Source organism: Oryctolagus cuniculus, chromosome 14 (genome assembly GCF_964237555.1).
Source record: "Oryctolagus cuniculus chromosome 14, mOryCun1.1, whole genome shotgun sequence".
Taxonomy (NCBI): Eukaryota; Metazoa; Chordata; class Mammalia; order Lagomorpha; family Leporidae; genus Oryctolagus; species Oryctolagus cuniculus.
Window position 1 is genome coordinate 91,354,675 of NC_091445.1, and position 17,371 is coordinate 91,372,045.

General features: G+C 47.3%; 1 protein-coding gene across 7 annotated transcripts in view; it reads left to right on the forward strand.

The window, feature by feature from the left end:
- The window catches only part of SEMA5A (semaphorin 5A), a 472,925-nt gene that overhangs the window by 210,073 nt on the left and 245,481 nt on the right, over positions 1–17,371 (forward strand). For all 7 annotated transcript variants that reach the window (XM_070056841.1, XM_070056840.1, XM_070056845.1 and 4 more), the window contains one exon: positions 8,575–8,620. In XM_070056841.1, the coding sequence (XP_069912942.1) occupies positions 8,575–8,620 (46 nt within the window). The remainder of the gene's footprint in view (positions 1–8,574; positions 8,621–17,371) is intronic.

Sequence of the window (17,371 nt, forward strand, 5' to 3'; positions counted from 1 at the left end):
AAGAATATATCACATACCTGGCAGACTTACTCATCATCCAGAATCCTGAAAGCACTTTGAGATTTCCAAGTAATAATTAAAGCATAGAAAAATTAAAACTATCAGTGCAATTATTAACACATTGAAAAATAACGTTTGCCTAAGTACACTTATGGGAAAAGGTTTTTGTGATTTTGTGTCGCTAAGATTTGCTGACAGCATTGGTCATAATTTATTGCATGCCATTAAAAATCCATCCTTGTTGTGAGTATGTCATTCTACTGCAGAACAAAAGGCTATCCATCCATTTCTGCACCTTTTACTCTTGGTATTTAAATGTTAATAGCACCCTTGGATGTCAATTTTGATGTATTCTTTGAACCTTATTTCTAGTAATGAGTGCTCTTAAGAGGTTTGACATGAATAGAAGGCCACGGGGTGGGTGTGTGGCATAGCCTGTTTAGCTGCCACTTAGGATGCCCCAGATCCAGTGCCACCTCTGCTTCTGATGCTGCTTTTTGCTAATGTGCCCTGAGGGAGGCAGCAGATGGTGAATAAGAACTTGGCTTCCTGCCACCCACTGGGGGGACTCAGATGGAGCTGCTGGCTCCTGGCTTCAGCCTGGCACAGTGCTGGCTCTTGCAAGGTATCCGGGGAGTGAACCAGCAGATAGAAGATCCAGCTCTCTCTCTCCATTTCAATAAATAAGAATAAATAAGTACACTTTAAAAATACAAAAATACTACCCTAATATAAGGTTTGAACAGTAGAGTTAGCTGGGTGTGTGTATGGGAGATTTGCACAACATCACAATTTTTGTTTTGTAAATTTAGAACTATGGTGGTATTGTGAGGGTTTTTTTTGAAAACTTAAGCACCCTGATTTAGTTAATGTTACACTCCTACTACTTTCTATTGATTTTGTGATAATGGGAACTTTTCATCCAATGCAAGTTTGTTCCTATCAGAATTTCTGCCTGTGGATAAGAGCAAAAATAAGACTGCATTCAATCATTTACTTTTTTTTTTTTCTTTTTTTTTTTTTTGACAGGCAGAGTGGATAGTGAGAGAGAGAGAGACAGAGAGAAAGGTCTTCCTTTTGCCGTTGGTTCACCCTCCAATGGCCGCCGCGGCCGGCGCGCTGCGGCCGGCGCACCGCGCTGATCCGATGGCAGGAGCCAGGAGCCAGGTGCTTTTCCTGGTCTCCCCATGGGGTGCAGGGCCCAAGCACCTGGGCCATCCTCCACTGCACTCCCTGGCCACAGCAGAGGGCTGGCCTGGAAGAGGGGCAACCGGGACAGAATCCGGCGCCCCGACCGGGACTAGAACCCGGTGTGCCGGCGCCGCTAGGCGGAGGATTAGCCTAGTGAGCCACGGCGCCGGCCTCAATCATTTACTTTAACAACAATGAATTTCCAGTGTTAGAATAAGAAAAAGAGGTGGAATAAATCAGTATGATTCTGGGAGAGTGACTACTGGGCTCATATGACAACAATAAAATCACAGTGAAGTTAGACTTTTTTTTGGCACAAAGAGTATATACTTTTTTGACTGAGGTGGTAGCTAATAAATGATTTTATTTGTTATATTTAAATATGTGTCATTAAAATAAAACCATTAGAATTCTAAAACTTTGGTCTAAGTGTGTTCTATTTAAATATAGTGCTGCAATGGTTGAGACAGCCTTGAAATTTTGAAATCTAACCCTTGAAAAGTCTGTGAAGAAGCAGATGAAAAAGATAATTTTTAGGATGCTGATTACCATTTAAAAAAAAAAAGAATCCGGAAGTTTGCTCACAATGAACAAGCATCAAGAAAATCATTGGGAACAGCAGTTCCGGGTGGGATGGTGAGCTGCACAAGTCAGCCATGTGATGAGCTCAGGTCTTCACATCCTTTCAAGCTCTGAGTGCAGTTGAGATGTTCAGCCCAGCCACGTGGAACAACATGACTTCACAGTGAGCTCTGTGGGCCACATAATACGATGCTGTTCCCCTAGGCTTACGTTGCCTGTTTAGCTGGCGTAAGCTCACTCTATGATGTCCCTACAGCTCAGTCACAACGGATGGGTGTCCCAGAAGGCATTTCTGTTTGTTAAGTGACACAGCACCATATTTACTTTTGGATAATTGAAACTTTTTTTTATAAAAACATTGTGTTGTTGTTTTTTTTTTTTTTTTTTGACAGGCAGAGTGGACAGTGAGAGAGACAGAGAGAAAGGTCTTCCTTTGCCGTTGGTTCACCCTCCAATGGCCGCCACGGCCGGCGCACCGCGCTGATCCGATGGCAGGAGCCAGGTACTTATCCTGGTCTCCCATGGGGTGCAGGGCCCAAGCACTTGGGCCATCCTCCACTGCACTCCCGGGCCACAGCAGAGAGCTGGCCTGGAAGAGGGGCAACCGGGACAGAATCTGGCGCCTCGACCGGGCCTAGAACCCGGTGTGCCGGCACCGCAAGGTGGAGGATTAGCCTAGTGAGCTGCGGCGCCGGCCAAAACATTGTTTTAAAAGACAGTTACTGTTTTTTCTCAGCTTCAAAGTCACAAGCAGATTTTTTTTTTTAAACTTCAGTTGACCATTTGGGCATCAGGTTGGGTGTCGTCACTGTTCCTGCCTTGTGACAGTTGGGTCCTAACAGTCATAGGTTGGAAGACTGCAGTGAGGAAGCCATGGGCACTGTAAAGCTGAGAGGTATAGGCGAGAACGATTCTCAGTGGATGTCAGCTCTTGAGCTTATAAGATGCTAACTGATGTGCAGTGATTCCGGCTTCAGATTGGTGATCAACGTGAGTCTGAACTTCAGGTGCAACAAGTGTTTATCACCATTGCTACAATGTTTTTATAAGATCTGCTTACTTTGTATCTCTGTTTTGTCAGCGCAGAACACAGGTACACTTCCCTTAATAATTCTGTCTCCACTGACAAGCAAGCTTCTGCCTTACATGTTGAGTAAGAACTTGAAATTTTCTCTTTGATTTTATAGTCGTATTCATCAGAGACCAATTGAGTTATTTTAAGAGATTGTCGTTTTAAAACGACTGTGTCTTTCATAATTAACAGAGGTCAGAGTTAAATTTTATAGTGTCTCTAGACAAAAGTCATTTAGTTAACATGCTCATGAAGGTCCAACCTTTTCTTTAATGCTGGCTGAATTTTATTACTTTACATGGAGACACAGTTGAACTTGGTCTACTGGGGCCCGTACTGCTCCCTCTGGGAATACATGGTTGTGCTTGACAGTTTGTCCTTGTGGACCATGGGGGCTCTTAAAGGGACCCAGGAATGAGTGATTTGATCCTAGAGTCAATAAGAAATAAACTCCTGTGAAGAGGGAGAAAACCCACTCAGTACTGAGTGGTAAAAAGGCTCACTGGGCTTCGGTATTGTCGTTCTGATGTGCTACCTTTAATAGGTGCGCGGTTTGAATTATTCAGTCCATTGGATCTGTGTATTGCCCGTATGTCACGACTCCAGAAGTAATATGGTCTATTGCATTTGAATGCAGTTTCAATTTTTATTTCAAGACGTTTGAAGCAAGTAGGTCCCTTCTAAGGAATGGGAAATTCATATTTCTATTTACTTCAGTTGTAAACCTGAACGTTTCTAACTGGGTAAACTCTTGCTTTGTACTTCCATAAGAGCAGAAAAATGGAATGGCAGCCCAGCTCCCCCAAGCTGTGCAAGTCGTGCACTCGAAGAATCTATTCTCTCGGTCTCTTGCACCACTGCTTTTCTCCCTGGAGAAAGGCAAAATTCCTTATTCCTACCTATTTACATCTAGGGTGTTAGGAAGATTAATGAGACCACTTAAATGCTTGGGGTCGCTCGAAGCGTTGCCCTGCTGGAGAATCGCACCCTCTGAGCAACATTTGGTTAGCATTCTGGGCTGGCTAGGAGCCAGGTGCCTTCCTCATTCCCGTTGGGAGGGTTGGTGGCTTTTCTCTTGAGCCTCACGTATATTGTTCCCCCTCCTCTGTGCTCTCACAATTGCAAGATAAAGTGGTTGCCTCTTCTCTAATGCCCTGGAGAATGGCCACTTGTAGGGGACCATAGATCTTACTTTAGTGTGTGAGTGGCTCAACATCTGGGAATATCAATTTTGTTGTTCCCGTTAGAGAGGATTTTCTTTTCTTTTTGTAACCTTTAACTTTGCAGGTCGTGGAACTAAACTGTGATGGATCAAGCTGTCTTGAGAGATTTCAGATCTCTCGAGTTGCTGGCGGGTTTGGAATTTTTCTTAGAGCAAAATGAGCTTGGGTTTGTACTTGGAACAAAATCATTTGAAGAAAGGAGTTTGAGAATAGCAAAATCCACACTTTGTTCTGTCCGATGCTTAGGATCCGGGAAGCTGGGTAGAGTTCCACAAGTGTTTCATTTCTGATGTCACCTTTTTCAGTTTTTAAAAAGACTTTTTTATTTGAAAGGCAGAGTGACAAAGGGAGGGAGAGAGGGGGAGAGAGACAGAATCTTCCATCCACTGGTTCACTCACTCCCTAAATGCCTAAAAGGCCTGGGCTGGAGCAGGCCAAAGCCAGGAACCTAAAAGCGCATCAGGGCACCCATGTGGGTGGCAGGAGCCCAGATACTTGGGCCATCCTCTGCTGCTCTCCCAGGTGCATTAGCAGGGACCTGGATTGGAAGAGGAGCAGCTGGACCTCAAACTGGCACTGGCATATGGGTTGCCGGCATCATTAGCATATCCTGCTGTACCACAATACTGGCCCCTGAAGTTTCTTTTTGAAATATATATATATATTTCATTTCATTCCAGGGACATAATTTATTTATTTTATTTGAGAGGAAGAATGAGAGGGTAGGAGAGGGAAGAAGAGAGAAAGACTCACATACTCCATTTGTTTGCTCGTTCACCTCCCAAAAGTCCAGGAGCTGGGAACACAATCCACGTCTCCCATATGCATGTCTGGGACTCAGCCTCCTACCCGTAACCTGTTGCCTCCTGGGCTGTAGATTAATAAGAAGCTGGAATTGACGGTGGAGGGGAGACTTAAACCCAAGCACTCTGAGTTGGGATGTGGATACACCAAAGGGCATATTTTAAAGTGGTATCTTAACTGCACCAGTGCCCACCCCAAAGTATGTTTTAAACCTTTGAAAACTGTAATAAATATGGTAGGAGCCGGTGCTGTGGCATAGCAGGTAAAGCCACTGGTTGCAGTGCTGGCATCCCATATGGGCGCCAGTTCGAGTCCCAGCTGCTCCACTTCTGATCCAGCTCTCTGCTATGGCCTGGGAAAGCGTAGAAGATGGCCCAAGTCCTTGGTGCTCCTGCATCTGCATGGGAGACCCAGAAGAAGCTCATGGCTTCATGTTGGCTCAGCTCTGCCTGTTTTGGCCCCTTGGGGAATGAACCAGTAGATGGAAGACCTCTCTCTCTGGCTCTGCCTTTCACTGCTTGTAACTCTACCCTCAATAAAAGATTCATTTATTTGAAAGGCAGAGTTACAAAGAGAGGGAGAGGCAGAGAGAGGTCTTTGAACCCCTGTTTCACTTCCCAAATGACTGCAGTAGCCAGGGCTGGGGCCGGCCACAGCCAGAGCCAAGAGCTTCATCTGGGTCCTCCCGTATGGGTGCAGGGGCCCAAGGACTTTGACCAACTTCTGCTTTCCCAAGCACATTAGCAGGGAGCGGGATGGAAAGTGCAGCAGCTGGGACTTGAACTGGCACCTGCGTGGGATACTGGGGTTGCAGGTGGCCCCCCTACTGTTCACTTTTCTAAAAGCCCAGTAGCTCCACTGCCGTCCCTGTAGACAACAACCCCAACAAAGAACAGGCAGGAAGAACTGCTTCATATTCCTTCTTAACCAGTCATTGATGAAGGCACGGCCTCTCTTCCTTTCCCTGGGCAATGGGGAAAATGCCGTGAATTTCAGCGTGCTTGGAAATTTTTTTTTTTTTTTTTTTTTTGACAGAGTGGACAGTGAGAGAGAAAGAGAGACAGAGAGAAAGGTCTTCCTTTGCCGTTGGTTCACCCTCCAATGGCCCCCGTGGCCGGCGCGCTGCACTGATCCGATGGCAGGAGCCAGGTACTTATCCTGGTCTCCCATGGGGTACAGGGTCCAAGGACTTGGGCCATCCTCTGCTGCACTCCCGGGCCATAGCAGAGAGCTGGCCTGGAAGAGGAGTAACCGGGACAGAATCCAGCGCCCCGACGGACTAGAACCTGGTGTGCCGGCGCCGCAAGGCGGAGGATTAGCCTAGTGAGCCATGGCACCAGCTAGAAATTTTAATCCTGTTCCATAAATGAACTGGAAGTTGCTATTGTTGCTTAAAATGGTCATATACCATAGTATCTGTTTTCCTTGGATTTACACCCCACAATGACCCAAGGGGATAGATATGATTACTAACTCCATTTTGTAACAGGTAAACAGTAGACATAGAGTGGTTGACCTTCCTTCTCAAGGTCATGGTGGTAGAGCTGTAGCTTTTGCACACTTTAGTCTTAACCACGAGGCGGTGATGTCTCCTGTTGTGAGGAGAGACTTCTTGCAGCTGGCAAGCCATGTGGGTCATGGTGTGTAGGCAGAAGTTGAGGTGCTTACACAGGCCGTTGGTGTGTTATGGCCGGTAGTTGACTCTCGTGCCACTTGGAGCCTCCCACTTCAAGGATGTAGCTGTGTGTGTACGTGTTGAGGACGTGTGTGCTGGTTTCCGTTTCCCAACATTTGAGTGCTTGGCGAGCCTGGAGGTTCCAGCCAGCCAGCCTGTGCAGGTTTACCATGGCGTCTTGATCATGCTCTCCCACATGGGCACCGAGTCCATGCTGCCACCCCACCAGTGGCATTGCTGCTGGGAGCTTTGCACATTCGTGGTGCCCTGCTCTCCTGCCATACCCTCCCTCCTCCCCCAGGGTTCTATATCTGGCTCCCCAAGTGGCATTGTGGAGGGCGTGGTCTGAGCTAAGCCATGCTTCTAGAAGCGACGCTGGTGACTCTGTGGTGGAGGGGCTCCAAGCAAAGGCTTAGGGGAAGCAGTTTTCACTGAGCACAGGATCCCAGTGTGGAGGACACGGGGGGATGTCTGGAGTCACGAGACCGCTACGAGTGCGTGTCATTCCTTTCGTCCCCCATGGTGTGTGTACACATGCCACTGAGTATCTGCTTCCGTCCTGATCTGCCCATGTCCATCCACAACCACAGGCCTCTTGCTTCGTCTTTGCAAAGCCTGTGCCCTTGACCTCACTGAGCCATTGCTTGTCAACTTCTGCTGGGTTAGCATGTCCAGCCTGCGATACTTATCCCTTCCATCAGAGAGGAAGTCACCTGTGCTTCTTAGTGGTCGTGCAAATGGTCTCTAAGTGTGGTAGACACAGCCGCAGACTGAGCCATTGTCAGCTTCTCGCAGGCGCCTCCCCACACTCACTCATGACTTAGGGTCGGTGTTCTGCCCTACGCCAATTTCTTCCTGCCATGCTTGTTCCAGACCTGGCCCCTCTCCTCCCTTCTCCCTGGATGCTGCCACCCCAGGAGGAATCCCTGGCCTCAGAGAGGCCAACACATCATCCCGAGAGGGCAGCCCCTTAGTTGTTGCCAAAGACTGTGCTGGTTTGTAGCCGAAGCCTAATGCAAGCAGTGTCTGTTTTTCCTTCTCTCTGTGCTCAGCTGATCTCCACTGTCATTCCCCTCCCCTGCTGACTAAAGGTAGTTTTCTTTTCTCTGATTTCCTGTTTCACACTTGGGCAGCAGAGCTGTGTCTGGCATTGATTTCATGTGGGCTCACTGACAAGTTCATGTCTCTGAGTTTGCTGTACATGAAGTCTGTCCACACGCTCGCGTACTGCAGCACTCAGCAAGGGTTGTATTCGTAATGTAGATGAGAAGACGGGGAGCTCAGGTGATGAGGAAGAGTAAAGATGCACGGAGAGTTTTCTGTCACCTCCTATGCCAAACTCAGTGTCAGAATCAAATGATACCCTAGGTTCTTGGTCTCTTTCATTGGAGCTCGGGAGAGCCAGTACTGACTTAGGCTCACACACACCCACCCACACTCACATGCACATGCACACACACCTACACATACAGACATCCTCTCGTTTCTTAGCTTTCTTGTTGACATAATGCATGTCTAGTTTCTAGGGTTCAAGGAAAATTCCTGTACATATTCTTTTATTTTCTTAAAATTTTATTTATTTGAGAGGGAGAGTTACAGATAGAGAGAGGGGAAGATAGGGAGGGAGAGGTCTCCATCCACTGGTTCACTACTCAAGTGGCTGCCATGGCCGGAGCTGGGCTGATCCAAAGCCAGGAGACAGGAGCTTCTAAAGGGTCTCCCACGTAGGTGCAGGGGCCCAAGCACTTGGGCCACCTATACTGCCTTTCCCAGGCCATCAGCAGAGAGCTGGATTGGAAGAGGAGCAGCTGGAGCTGGACGTGGTGCCCCTGTGGGATGCCCGCATTGCAGGTGGAGGCTTAGCCTACTATGCCACAGCACTGGCCCCTGCACATATTCTTAACTGGACAAGGGTTCTGAAGTTGAAATCATTAAGTATTTTTCCCTCATTTGTTCTAATAATTTCTGTGAACTGGATTTTGTGTTTGTTTGTTTGATTAAAACTGCTCTCTTTTTGTATTTTCTAGAAACTACCTCTTCAGGTTGCAACTGGAAGACCTGTCTCTGATCCAGGTAAGTGCAGTTGCTTGTTCTGACGCTTTCCTCTTCCATAGCAGTTAACTAACTCGGTCTTTGGGGCAATGGAGACAGATGCGTGGGAAGGTATTAATCAAGGAGACGAGGGCATGGTTTCATCTCCTCCTTTGGTCAGGCTGCAGGACCGCTAAGCTGCCCTAAGAGATGGGAGCCACCACCTTCTAAATTCCCAATTAGCCTCTTCCTCCAGTTGGGTGGCCCTCTCTGTTCCTGTGTATCATTCTGACTTATTCTCAGATAACAGACAACTCCCTCAAAGCCTGGGAGGCTCCCCTCCCCAGGTTAGAGCCATCATTGATTGTTTGTTGCTGGTAGTCAGCCAGCGTTCTCCTGGGAGACATACTTGCTTCCTCTCCAGTATTTCTAATTGCATAAACATGAATTATGGTGGAAAGCCACACAGCCAAGAGTGGTAATAGTTAAATATGCGATGTACCTGCTTCTGCTACTGCAGTGTGGGGAGTGGGCCTGAGATACTCACAGTGGACCATGGGTAGTCATTTCAGCAGCAGATCTGTGTCACAAAAGCCTCCCCCGACCTTCCCCCAGTCTGTAAGGGAGATCTGGCAAGCAAACTCTGCTGGAGAAGAAAGGAATGTGACTCAAGCAAGCCCCTCTCTGATATTTGCAAACTCCTTGTGGGCTGTGCCAGGAGCCCTGGGCTGTAAATGGTTTGGAAAAAACTGTGCAGCCATTTTAATATCCTCTTCAGGTCGTAGTAGACCTACAGCATGACCGGGACAGCATTTATATCATCGCGTTCTCTCTGTTGCTGGTGTTGTGAACAGTCAGGAGGCTTCAGAGCTGGATGTTAATACTAAACTAAATTTTGTTCACTGGGGTCTTAAAATGAGGCTGCATCTCAGTGAATGCAAATATTGGTAAAATAGGAATTGTGGGTTTACTCACCTATGAGTGGGACAAATCCCTGCCAGCCCTGTACAGACTAGTATGTTCTGTGACAGTTAAGACATTTGAAGGAGATAAAGTGTAGGGATTTCTCAGCACATGTTTCTTGCTTTCGTTCTTTGAAAGTATAAACCATAGGTAATCACTGTCATGATGGTTTCTTCATTGTTGGAGATCCATTATCTTTCCATCACAGTTTGGGGCATGACTGAAGCTTTTCAATGAACTGGTTGGTTGGTACAATTAGGGATTTATTAATAAGGAAACAGAATAATAGGGGCATTGTGTCGTGGGAAAGAAGCCAGGTACAGAAAGACAAATAGCACCTGAGCTTTTGTGCGTGAAGAATCTGCTGGCACACATGGGTGGAAGACAGAGTACCGCGGTAACGTGTATGCTCCTTAGCTCGATTCAGCCGTTCTACAGTGTATACATGTATCAGGCTTCTGTACTGACATGTATGTGGTCTATGGGGAACCTCAGCAATTTAATCAAATGCTGTTTGAAAATTATCTCTAATGATCTTAAATAAAAATGTAGACCTCTCAGCAGATAGGAGCCACGTGACACACTCACTCTGAATTTCATGGGAGACGGGAGCACTGGGCATGCTGTGTGTGATCTCGGGTGGGCTGTGAAGAACAGCTCTGTGCGGGCACATGTGAGCACATTCGTCTGTCTCCTGAGTTCTCAGCCCCGGTGGCTGCAAGGGTCGAGAAGCATTGCCTTCCCAGTAGTAACAAGCACACATGTGACACGCACTTGGTTTCTAAATATGAATTGCCACTCACCGCAAAGAATTGACGTTCAGTGGAGAAGGAGCTGACTGCAGCGCTGCACAGGGCATGTCCCAGATAGCCCTGGGAAAGCTTGTTCTAGAAATGAAGGCGTTATTCCAGATCTGGTGAGAGTGTCTCAGAAGGACCCAGGAGCAAGCTTGATGTGGGCTCACTGAAAAAAATGTGGGATGATTTGTTTGTCAAAGAAGAAGTCATAGTGGCAGATTATCAAACACTATATTAAATAAGATTCCATGAGTATATGTTAACATTAAAATAAATTAAGTAGGGCAGAAGGTCCTTCTCTTTCTTACTATATAATGTCTCCTAATAAATATTTAGGAATGATTTAATTAGAAAAATGATTTGGCGAGCATCAAACAAAAATTAATTTAGGCAAAAATGAACACTGCATACTGACATTGATGAGCCTGAGTTTGATGATAGCCAGGACATTTATGTAGTTTCAGAGTAATTACCTACGTAATGCTTGCTAGTTACGAGAGGAAAATCGTAGGACTTGCTGGGAAGAAACCTAGCAAATGCTCGTCCTAACCAAGCAGTCAAGAAACTGCACCTGTGGCGGGACAATGAGGCCAGTGTTCTGTTGCCCTGGAGGACACAGCGAGACTCCCTGACGTCTCAGCCTGGACTTGAAACAGTCACATCACGAGGAGCACTCAGACCGCATCTCAGGGACCTTCCACAAAAAGTTGGCCTCTGCTCTTTAAAGGCTACCAGGTCATAGAAGTTAGAAAAGAGTGAAGAGTTGTTCCATCATGAAGACCACAAACGCCCGTGACACTCAAGTGCTGTTACTGGTCCACATGAAATCTTGGAACAGAAAAAAAGTCCCCCCCCCCCCCCTCCTTTCCCTCCTACCTGCCTCCCTCCCCTCCCCCTCCTTCCTTCTATGAAAGACATCATTGGAACAACTGGAAAAATTTCAATGTCTGTAGACAAGAAAGTACAAATATATTGCTCTTAATGTACTGATTTTGGTGATTATAATAGAGGTTATGTCTTTTTTTTTAAATGATGAAAACATGTCGGTGTGAAGTGTATCATTTCTGCAACTTATCCGCAAATGGTTTTAAAATTTACCGTATGAAGGGTCTTGTAAAAGGCCCTAGAAATGCTCATTATCTTTCCATTTCATTTGTGCACCAACTTTGAAGCACTCTTGTCTAAGATTGCAGCACACATAGAAGGATCTTGCACAGAAGCAGAGAGAAGCGGTGAGGCAGCCAGGGTGGTAAGACGTGAACAGGGAATCTGGGCGAAAGGTTGTGGAGTCTGTTGTGATGTTCTTGCATCTCTTGCTGACCATGTGTCAGTATCACAGATGCAAACAGTCACCGATGCCTTGGCCTCTGCAGGGGCACGTGATGCAGCGCCGAGGGCCAGGGAGGTCACTGTGCTTCCCCACCCCTGCTTCTCTGTGTCCTGGCCGCTGGTGCTGGTGATCCGGCTCGGGGTACAGTTGGGGTGGAAGGTTACTTCCTGCAGAATGGAAGCTCATCGGCATCGCCAGCTGCTGAGGTGAGAAGCCGAGCAAGAAGTCTGGATTTCTGAATGATGGCTTTGCAGACACAACCCTGCCAGCAGATAACAGGGCTCACTGTACCACTGCTGCAAGGCAGTGCCCCGCGCTGTCTTTCCCTCCCTCTACAGCTGTGCACACAGTTCTGCAGCTGCTGCACTTGGCGTGGGCCGGGATGAAGCCAGCGATTCTTCGGGGCACCATTTTTTTGTATGTGTCTCCAAGAAAGAGGTCTTGTTGGTTTCTGTGAGGACTTTATTTTCATTTTAATATGTCCAAGGGTTGAACAAGAGAGGGAAAGAAAGGGCTGTGTGCGTGCTGCCCAACAGATGCAGATGGAGCTGCACTGGTCATTTAAGGTTATCTGGTAGTCGGTGAAAAAAGTACCAAGAGGAGCAATTATTTTTAGTGAGGCATTTTGCTTCATTATGTCCACAATATTACCATTTCTACGTGCGACCCATTACAAGAAACTAATGACACATGTTACACTTACTGTCCCGGCTTTGGTTCCTGAGTTTTCCAACCCCTGTGTGTGTACTGCCCTTCCAGTGTGTCTCCAGCCAGGCTAAGCAGAATCCCAGTTTTCCTGGTGCCTGGAGCGGCCACACTGGGCAGTGCGGTCGGAGCTATGAGGGAGAGGCAGTTTGTGACTTGTATGTCTTCTGTTGTTTGACAGAACTGTTACTCTTTACCAGGGTTCCTCTGGATTGATTTCTGTATCTCAGGATGATAATTTCCTTCTCCCCTCCCTCCCTCTGACTATGCACAGATAGGAAATCATGTTTTAAATGTGGACAAATGAGGAAACAGACTAAAGAAGAACCCCCACTGGAACAGAAGGGGGGAAGTGGGTTAGTACTGAAAGGGCTTCCTCTGATCTCGGCCCCTCTGGGCGGTGCCGGGGTCCCCCTCCTGCTGTCTCTCCCTGTCACGTAGGTGTGCATCCGTCCTTGTCTGGTTAAGACAAGCTGCACCCCAGTAGGCCGTCTCCCAGCTGTGAGCATTTGCTCCTGCGGCACCCTCTCAGATAGCTGTGCCTTCTCCTCTAATTTGTCCTCCGAGCTGCACCCAGGGCGTCTCCTCTAGGCAGCCCCTCTTGGGTGTGGTTGGCTGACTCCCCCTGAAGCATCTCACAGCCTCTGCCTCTCCCTAGCACTCCCCGCTGCACACTGGAATTCACTCTGTGTGCCAGGAGCGCTGTCTTATTTCTCCATGTTAGATTCCAGGCCGCCGTTAGATTGCTGCCTGCTAGGTGGTCGAGTCCAAACACACACCTGTGAAGATTTCAGTCCTTTGGAATTTAGCAGTCTTAATCATCATGACATTGGTGGCACATGGGGTAGACTTCGTATTTTCGTGTGGGGTCTCTCAGCCCAGAGGCTGACTCTGGGCCGTGCAGCAGCTCCTGGCGCTCATCCATCCATTCCTTGCGCCCCAGTCTTGTCCTCTGGGTATTGTCTTACATTTCTCTTCCCCAGATTCTTCTCCTGCCTTGATGCTGCTTTGGCTTCAGTAATGAACAGTGGATGCTCAGCGGAGTTCCTGCCCCTTCTGTTTCATGACCTTCACAGGATCCGGGAGGCCCCAGGGCACCCCCATCCCCCGCCCTGGAGTTCCCAGCTCTCCTCTCTTGTGCACCTGGAGCCCTTCTTGGCTGCGGCGGGAACACTGGGGACACCCCTGGGTGCCTCCTGCCCAGCTCCCTGTCCTCAGGTCAGGGTGGTCCCCCCTCCCCCCCACTGCCCCTAAAAACATCACCGTGCGGAGTGCTCGCCTTTGTGGAACCTTGCTGCCATCCGCCAGTGAGAAACACGGACTGTGGGGACCAGGGTGCTGGGAGGGGACGTCGCCTGGTAACCCTGGTGTGGGAGACCGGTACTGGAGGCCGCGATTCCAAGGCCGAGGGTTGGGTTTGCCTTCCCCACGGGAGACTGCTTGCTCCCCAGTAAACTACACTGGCACACTTTTGCTAGCAGTGAAGACTCGAGTGGGCAGTGGGGTGCAGTGACTCTCGTACTTGAGTTGTCTGAGGTCAGTCTCCAGGCACCACCATAAGAATGTTCACAGAGAAACATGCCAGGAAGCCAAATGGTTTTCCGTGGAAGATTGGCTCAGGCCTTCAGACAGGCATGTCTTAGTATGTCAGAGAGAAAGACTTGCTTGTAATTGAAGGAAGGAAACTGATTTTTCACCAATGAGGAGAGGAATATTGAAGTCATTGATGAGGCACCGTGCCACTGTGGGCTGTGAATCTCCCTGTAGCCCACCTCCTGGGGGAGTTTAGCTGCAGCGTGAAGACCACTTCTTGTGTCCAGGCCTAGTGACTGATGGCCGTGGTGCTTCTCCACTCCCTGGCATGGTAAGAGTCACGTTGTCTGCATCCCTTTGCTTCTTGCCTCAATTGTGGTGGCTATTTTACAAGAACAAAGCTTTTAGAAAAATATAAAAATGCAGCTGGGCCCCAGACTAATTACTGACACTCGCCCATGTGGGGTGCGGCGCGGATGGCCCGAGGTGAGAGCTTGTTGAACGGAGTCAGATGAACACCAGGGACTGCGGTTCATTTAACCTTGCTGTCTTTCATACGCTCTTTTGGGAAATATCTCGGAATCCGGTTTTATATTGTTTTGTTACTGTGGCAAGGGGATTCGCTGCCTGTTTCTCACTTGCAACTGCTGGAATAAGCACAAAGATTGAAATCTGTACACTAATGTGCCACCTGCCTCCCTCTGGGTTCTAACTGGAAAGCTGGCAAATCTTGCTGCATGATCCATATCCGGAGAGAACTCTGACCCTTGTCAAGGTGGGTGTGGACTCCTCTGTCTGTATATTTGATTTCGGGAATTGGGTTTCTGGTTTAGGCAGTGTCTGTTCTCAGCAGGGTCAGTTTTACCTCCTGTGGACATTTGGCAGTCTGGGGAGATTTTCCATTGTGACAGCTGGCCGGGGAGGCTGGTGCTGGCATCTAGTGGGTAGAGACTCGGGTAGTTGGGCGTCCTGCAGTGTACACGTCAGCCCCTGCCTATGTAAGAGAATTGCTCTCCGTGCCCGTGTCGAGAGCCCTGTGGTAGAGGGCTCTGCCTCAGCCCTAGCATTCTGAAGAAGCCGTTTTTCCAGTCTACAATGAGAAGGTCACTTGATTAGCATCCCAAAAATTCTGGAAATTCACAGAACTTCTGTCTTTAGATTTCATCTATAGAACCCGACACATGTATGAATCCTTAGTGACCATTTCTGAAGAAGCTGCTGGAATTCTTGTTTAAATTGCTTCCTTTTATTAATATGAAATCAAATTTAAAAATAAATTGAGTCATTTATAATACCCTCTCTAATGGGTCATAACACTGTAATATGACTTCCCTCTGTTGGAAATCTTCTCTATAATTTAAAGGATGATATACCAATTAATAATTCAGAATAATTATTCCAATGAGATATTCACATTGGTTTCTTTTTGAAATTATGCTTTTCTTTTAATTGGGCAAGGAGAGGCTTGTCTCCCCTGTAGAGCTCAAAAATCATGATTGTATTCTGTATTTTTGCCTTAATTTAGCATATTAAAAATTACAGCATTATCAAAGTGGAAGGATCTTAGATTGTCTTTATTATAACCTTTCAAGGGTTAGCACACTAAGACATGCAGATAATAGTTTCATTAGGATACTGCCACATCCAATCATTTGCATATTGTCAGTATATGAACATAGCAAATAAAGTTTTATTGGTACACAGGCATCTATTCCTCTGTGGCTGCCAAGTATGAAAGTTGGTGACATGGCCTCAATTGTAACTTACAAAGCCTTAATTATTTACTGTCTGACCCTTTTAAGAATGTGTATTTATGGTACCTAGTACATAGTTGTCAAAGATATTTCCTTAATGGTTGAGTTAATGCAGGATGATGGGGTGTTATTTTGTTAAAGTTTATCAGGCAATGTCTGGTTGACAAGTCAATTTCCACTGCTTGTACAGTAATTGCATGGCGCCCTGTGGACCTTGACCTGTGGGTAGCGCCGTAAGACAGTGCAACCTTTGCCTCTCTGCTCCTGGCCTCTTAGATCTTGCTCCCTGGTAAAGATTCCTGCCAAATCCTGTGTCGCCTGCTCATTCATTTACACACACTTGTGCCTCCTTTTCCCATGCCTTGCTGGAGGATTTACAGTCGCCGAGGTGTATTTTACAAAGATGAGGACTGAGATTTTTCGGGTTTCAGAGAGTGTTATCAAGCTGTGTTAACTGTCACTAACGGACAACCCTGTGCCCCCACGGGTGAAACACACAGAAAAGACTCACTTCTCATTGGCACAGCCGTCCCGTGTGCAGTCTGCCGGGGCTGTCTTCTGAGCTGCTGTTCGGGAGCCCGAGATGTTCTTCCTTATGATATTTCTGCCTTCAAACCTCCCCTCCATGAGTGGTATCGGGAGATTGTGCAGAGGAGATAGTTGGGCCATGCCAGGAATTTGCCCGTTCCTTCTGCTCATATTCGACTGGCCGTAACTCAGTGACATGGCCTCCATCAGCTGCAAGGCAGAACTGGAACGGGAGTTTGCATACCCAGTAGGTCTTCAGACATGGGTGAGTTGAGTTTGATATTTTCTCTCTCTCTTTTTTTAAAGATTTATTTATTTATTTGAAAGAGTTACACAGAGAGGAGAGGCAGAGAGAGAGAGGGAGGGATCTTCCATCCGATGGTTCGCTCCCCAATTGGCTGTAACGGCCGGAGCTGCATGGATCCAAAGCCAGGAACCAGGAACTTCTTCTGTGTCTCCCATGTGGGTGCAGGGGCCCAAGGACTGGGCCATCTTCTACTGCTTTCCCAGGCCATAGCAGAGAGCTGGATTGGAAGTAGAGCACTCAGGATTTGAACCGGCACCCATATGGGATGCTTCAGGCCAGGGCGTTAACCCACTGCGACACAGCGCCAGCCCCAAGTTTGATATTTTCTTGCAGTCAGGGCTGGGAACAAGAGGTGGTCATAGGAAGGTCCCCTGTTCCCTCTCTTCATTCCCCACCATGCCCATTTTATACAACAAGAAACAGATTCATTTACAATTCAAAGATTTCTATAAATGACAGGCAGGGATACTTTGAACCAACCACATACCCTCTCTGGACCTCCGTTTTCTCCATGGTACATTCTGGAGGGGAGATTAAGAAGGAAGCATAGATTGGATTCTTCCTAAAGTCTCTGTTAGCATTAAAATTTTATGGGTATCAACCTTCTCTTCATTGTTTTTTTTTTTTTTCTATGATTGCTTATATGATGCCTGTGTTCCTATCTCTTTTATTTGTGTTTATTTTTAACCCCCCCCCCAAAAAAAAACTTGTTTTAAGGAATACAAACTTCATGCATTTCAGAAGTACAACTTTAGGAATATAGTGTTCGTTCCCGCCATACCCTCTCTCCCACCTGTTCTCTCACCCCTCCACCTCCTCCCTCCCCCATCCCCAGTCCCATTCACTTTATAACACAGAAGACCAAATCTATACTAA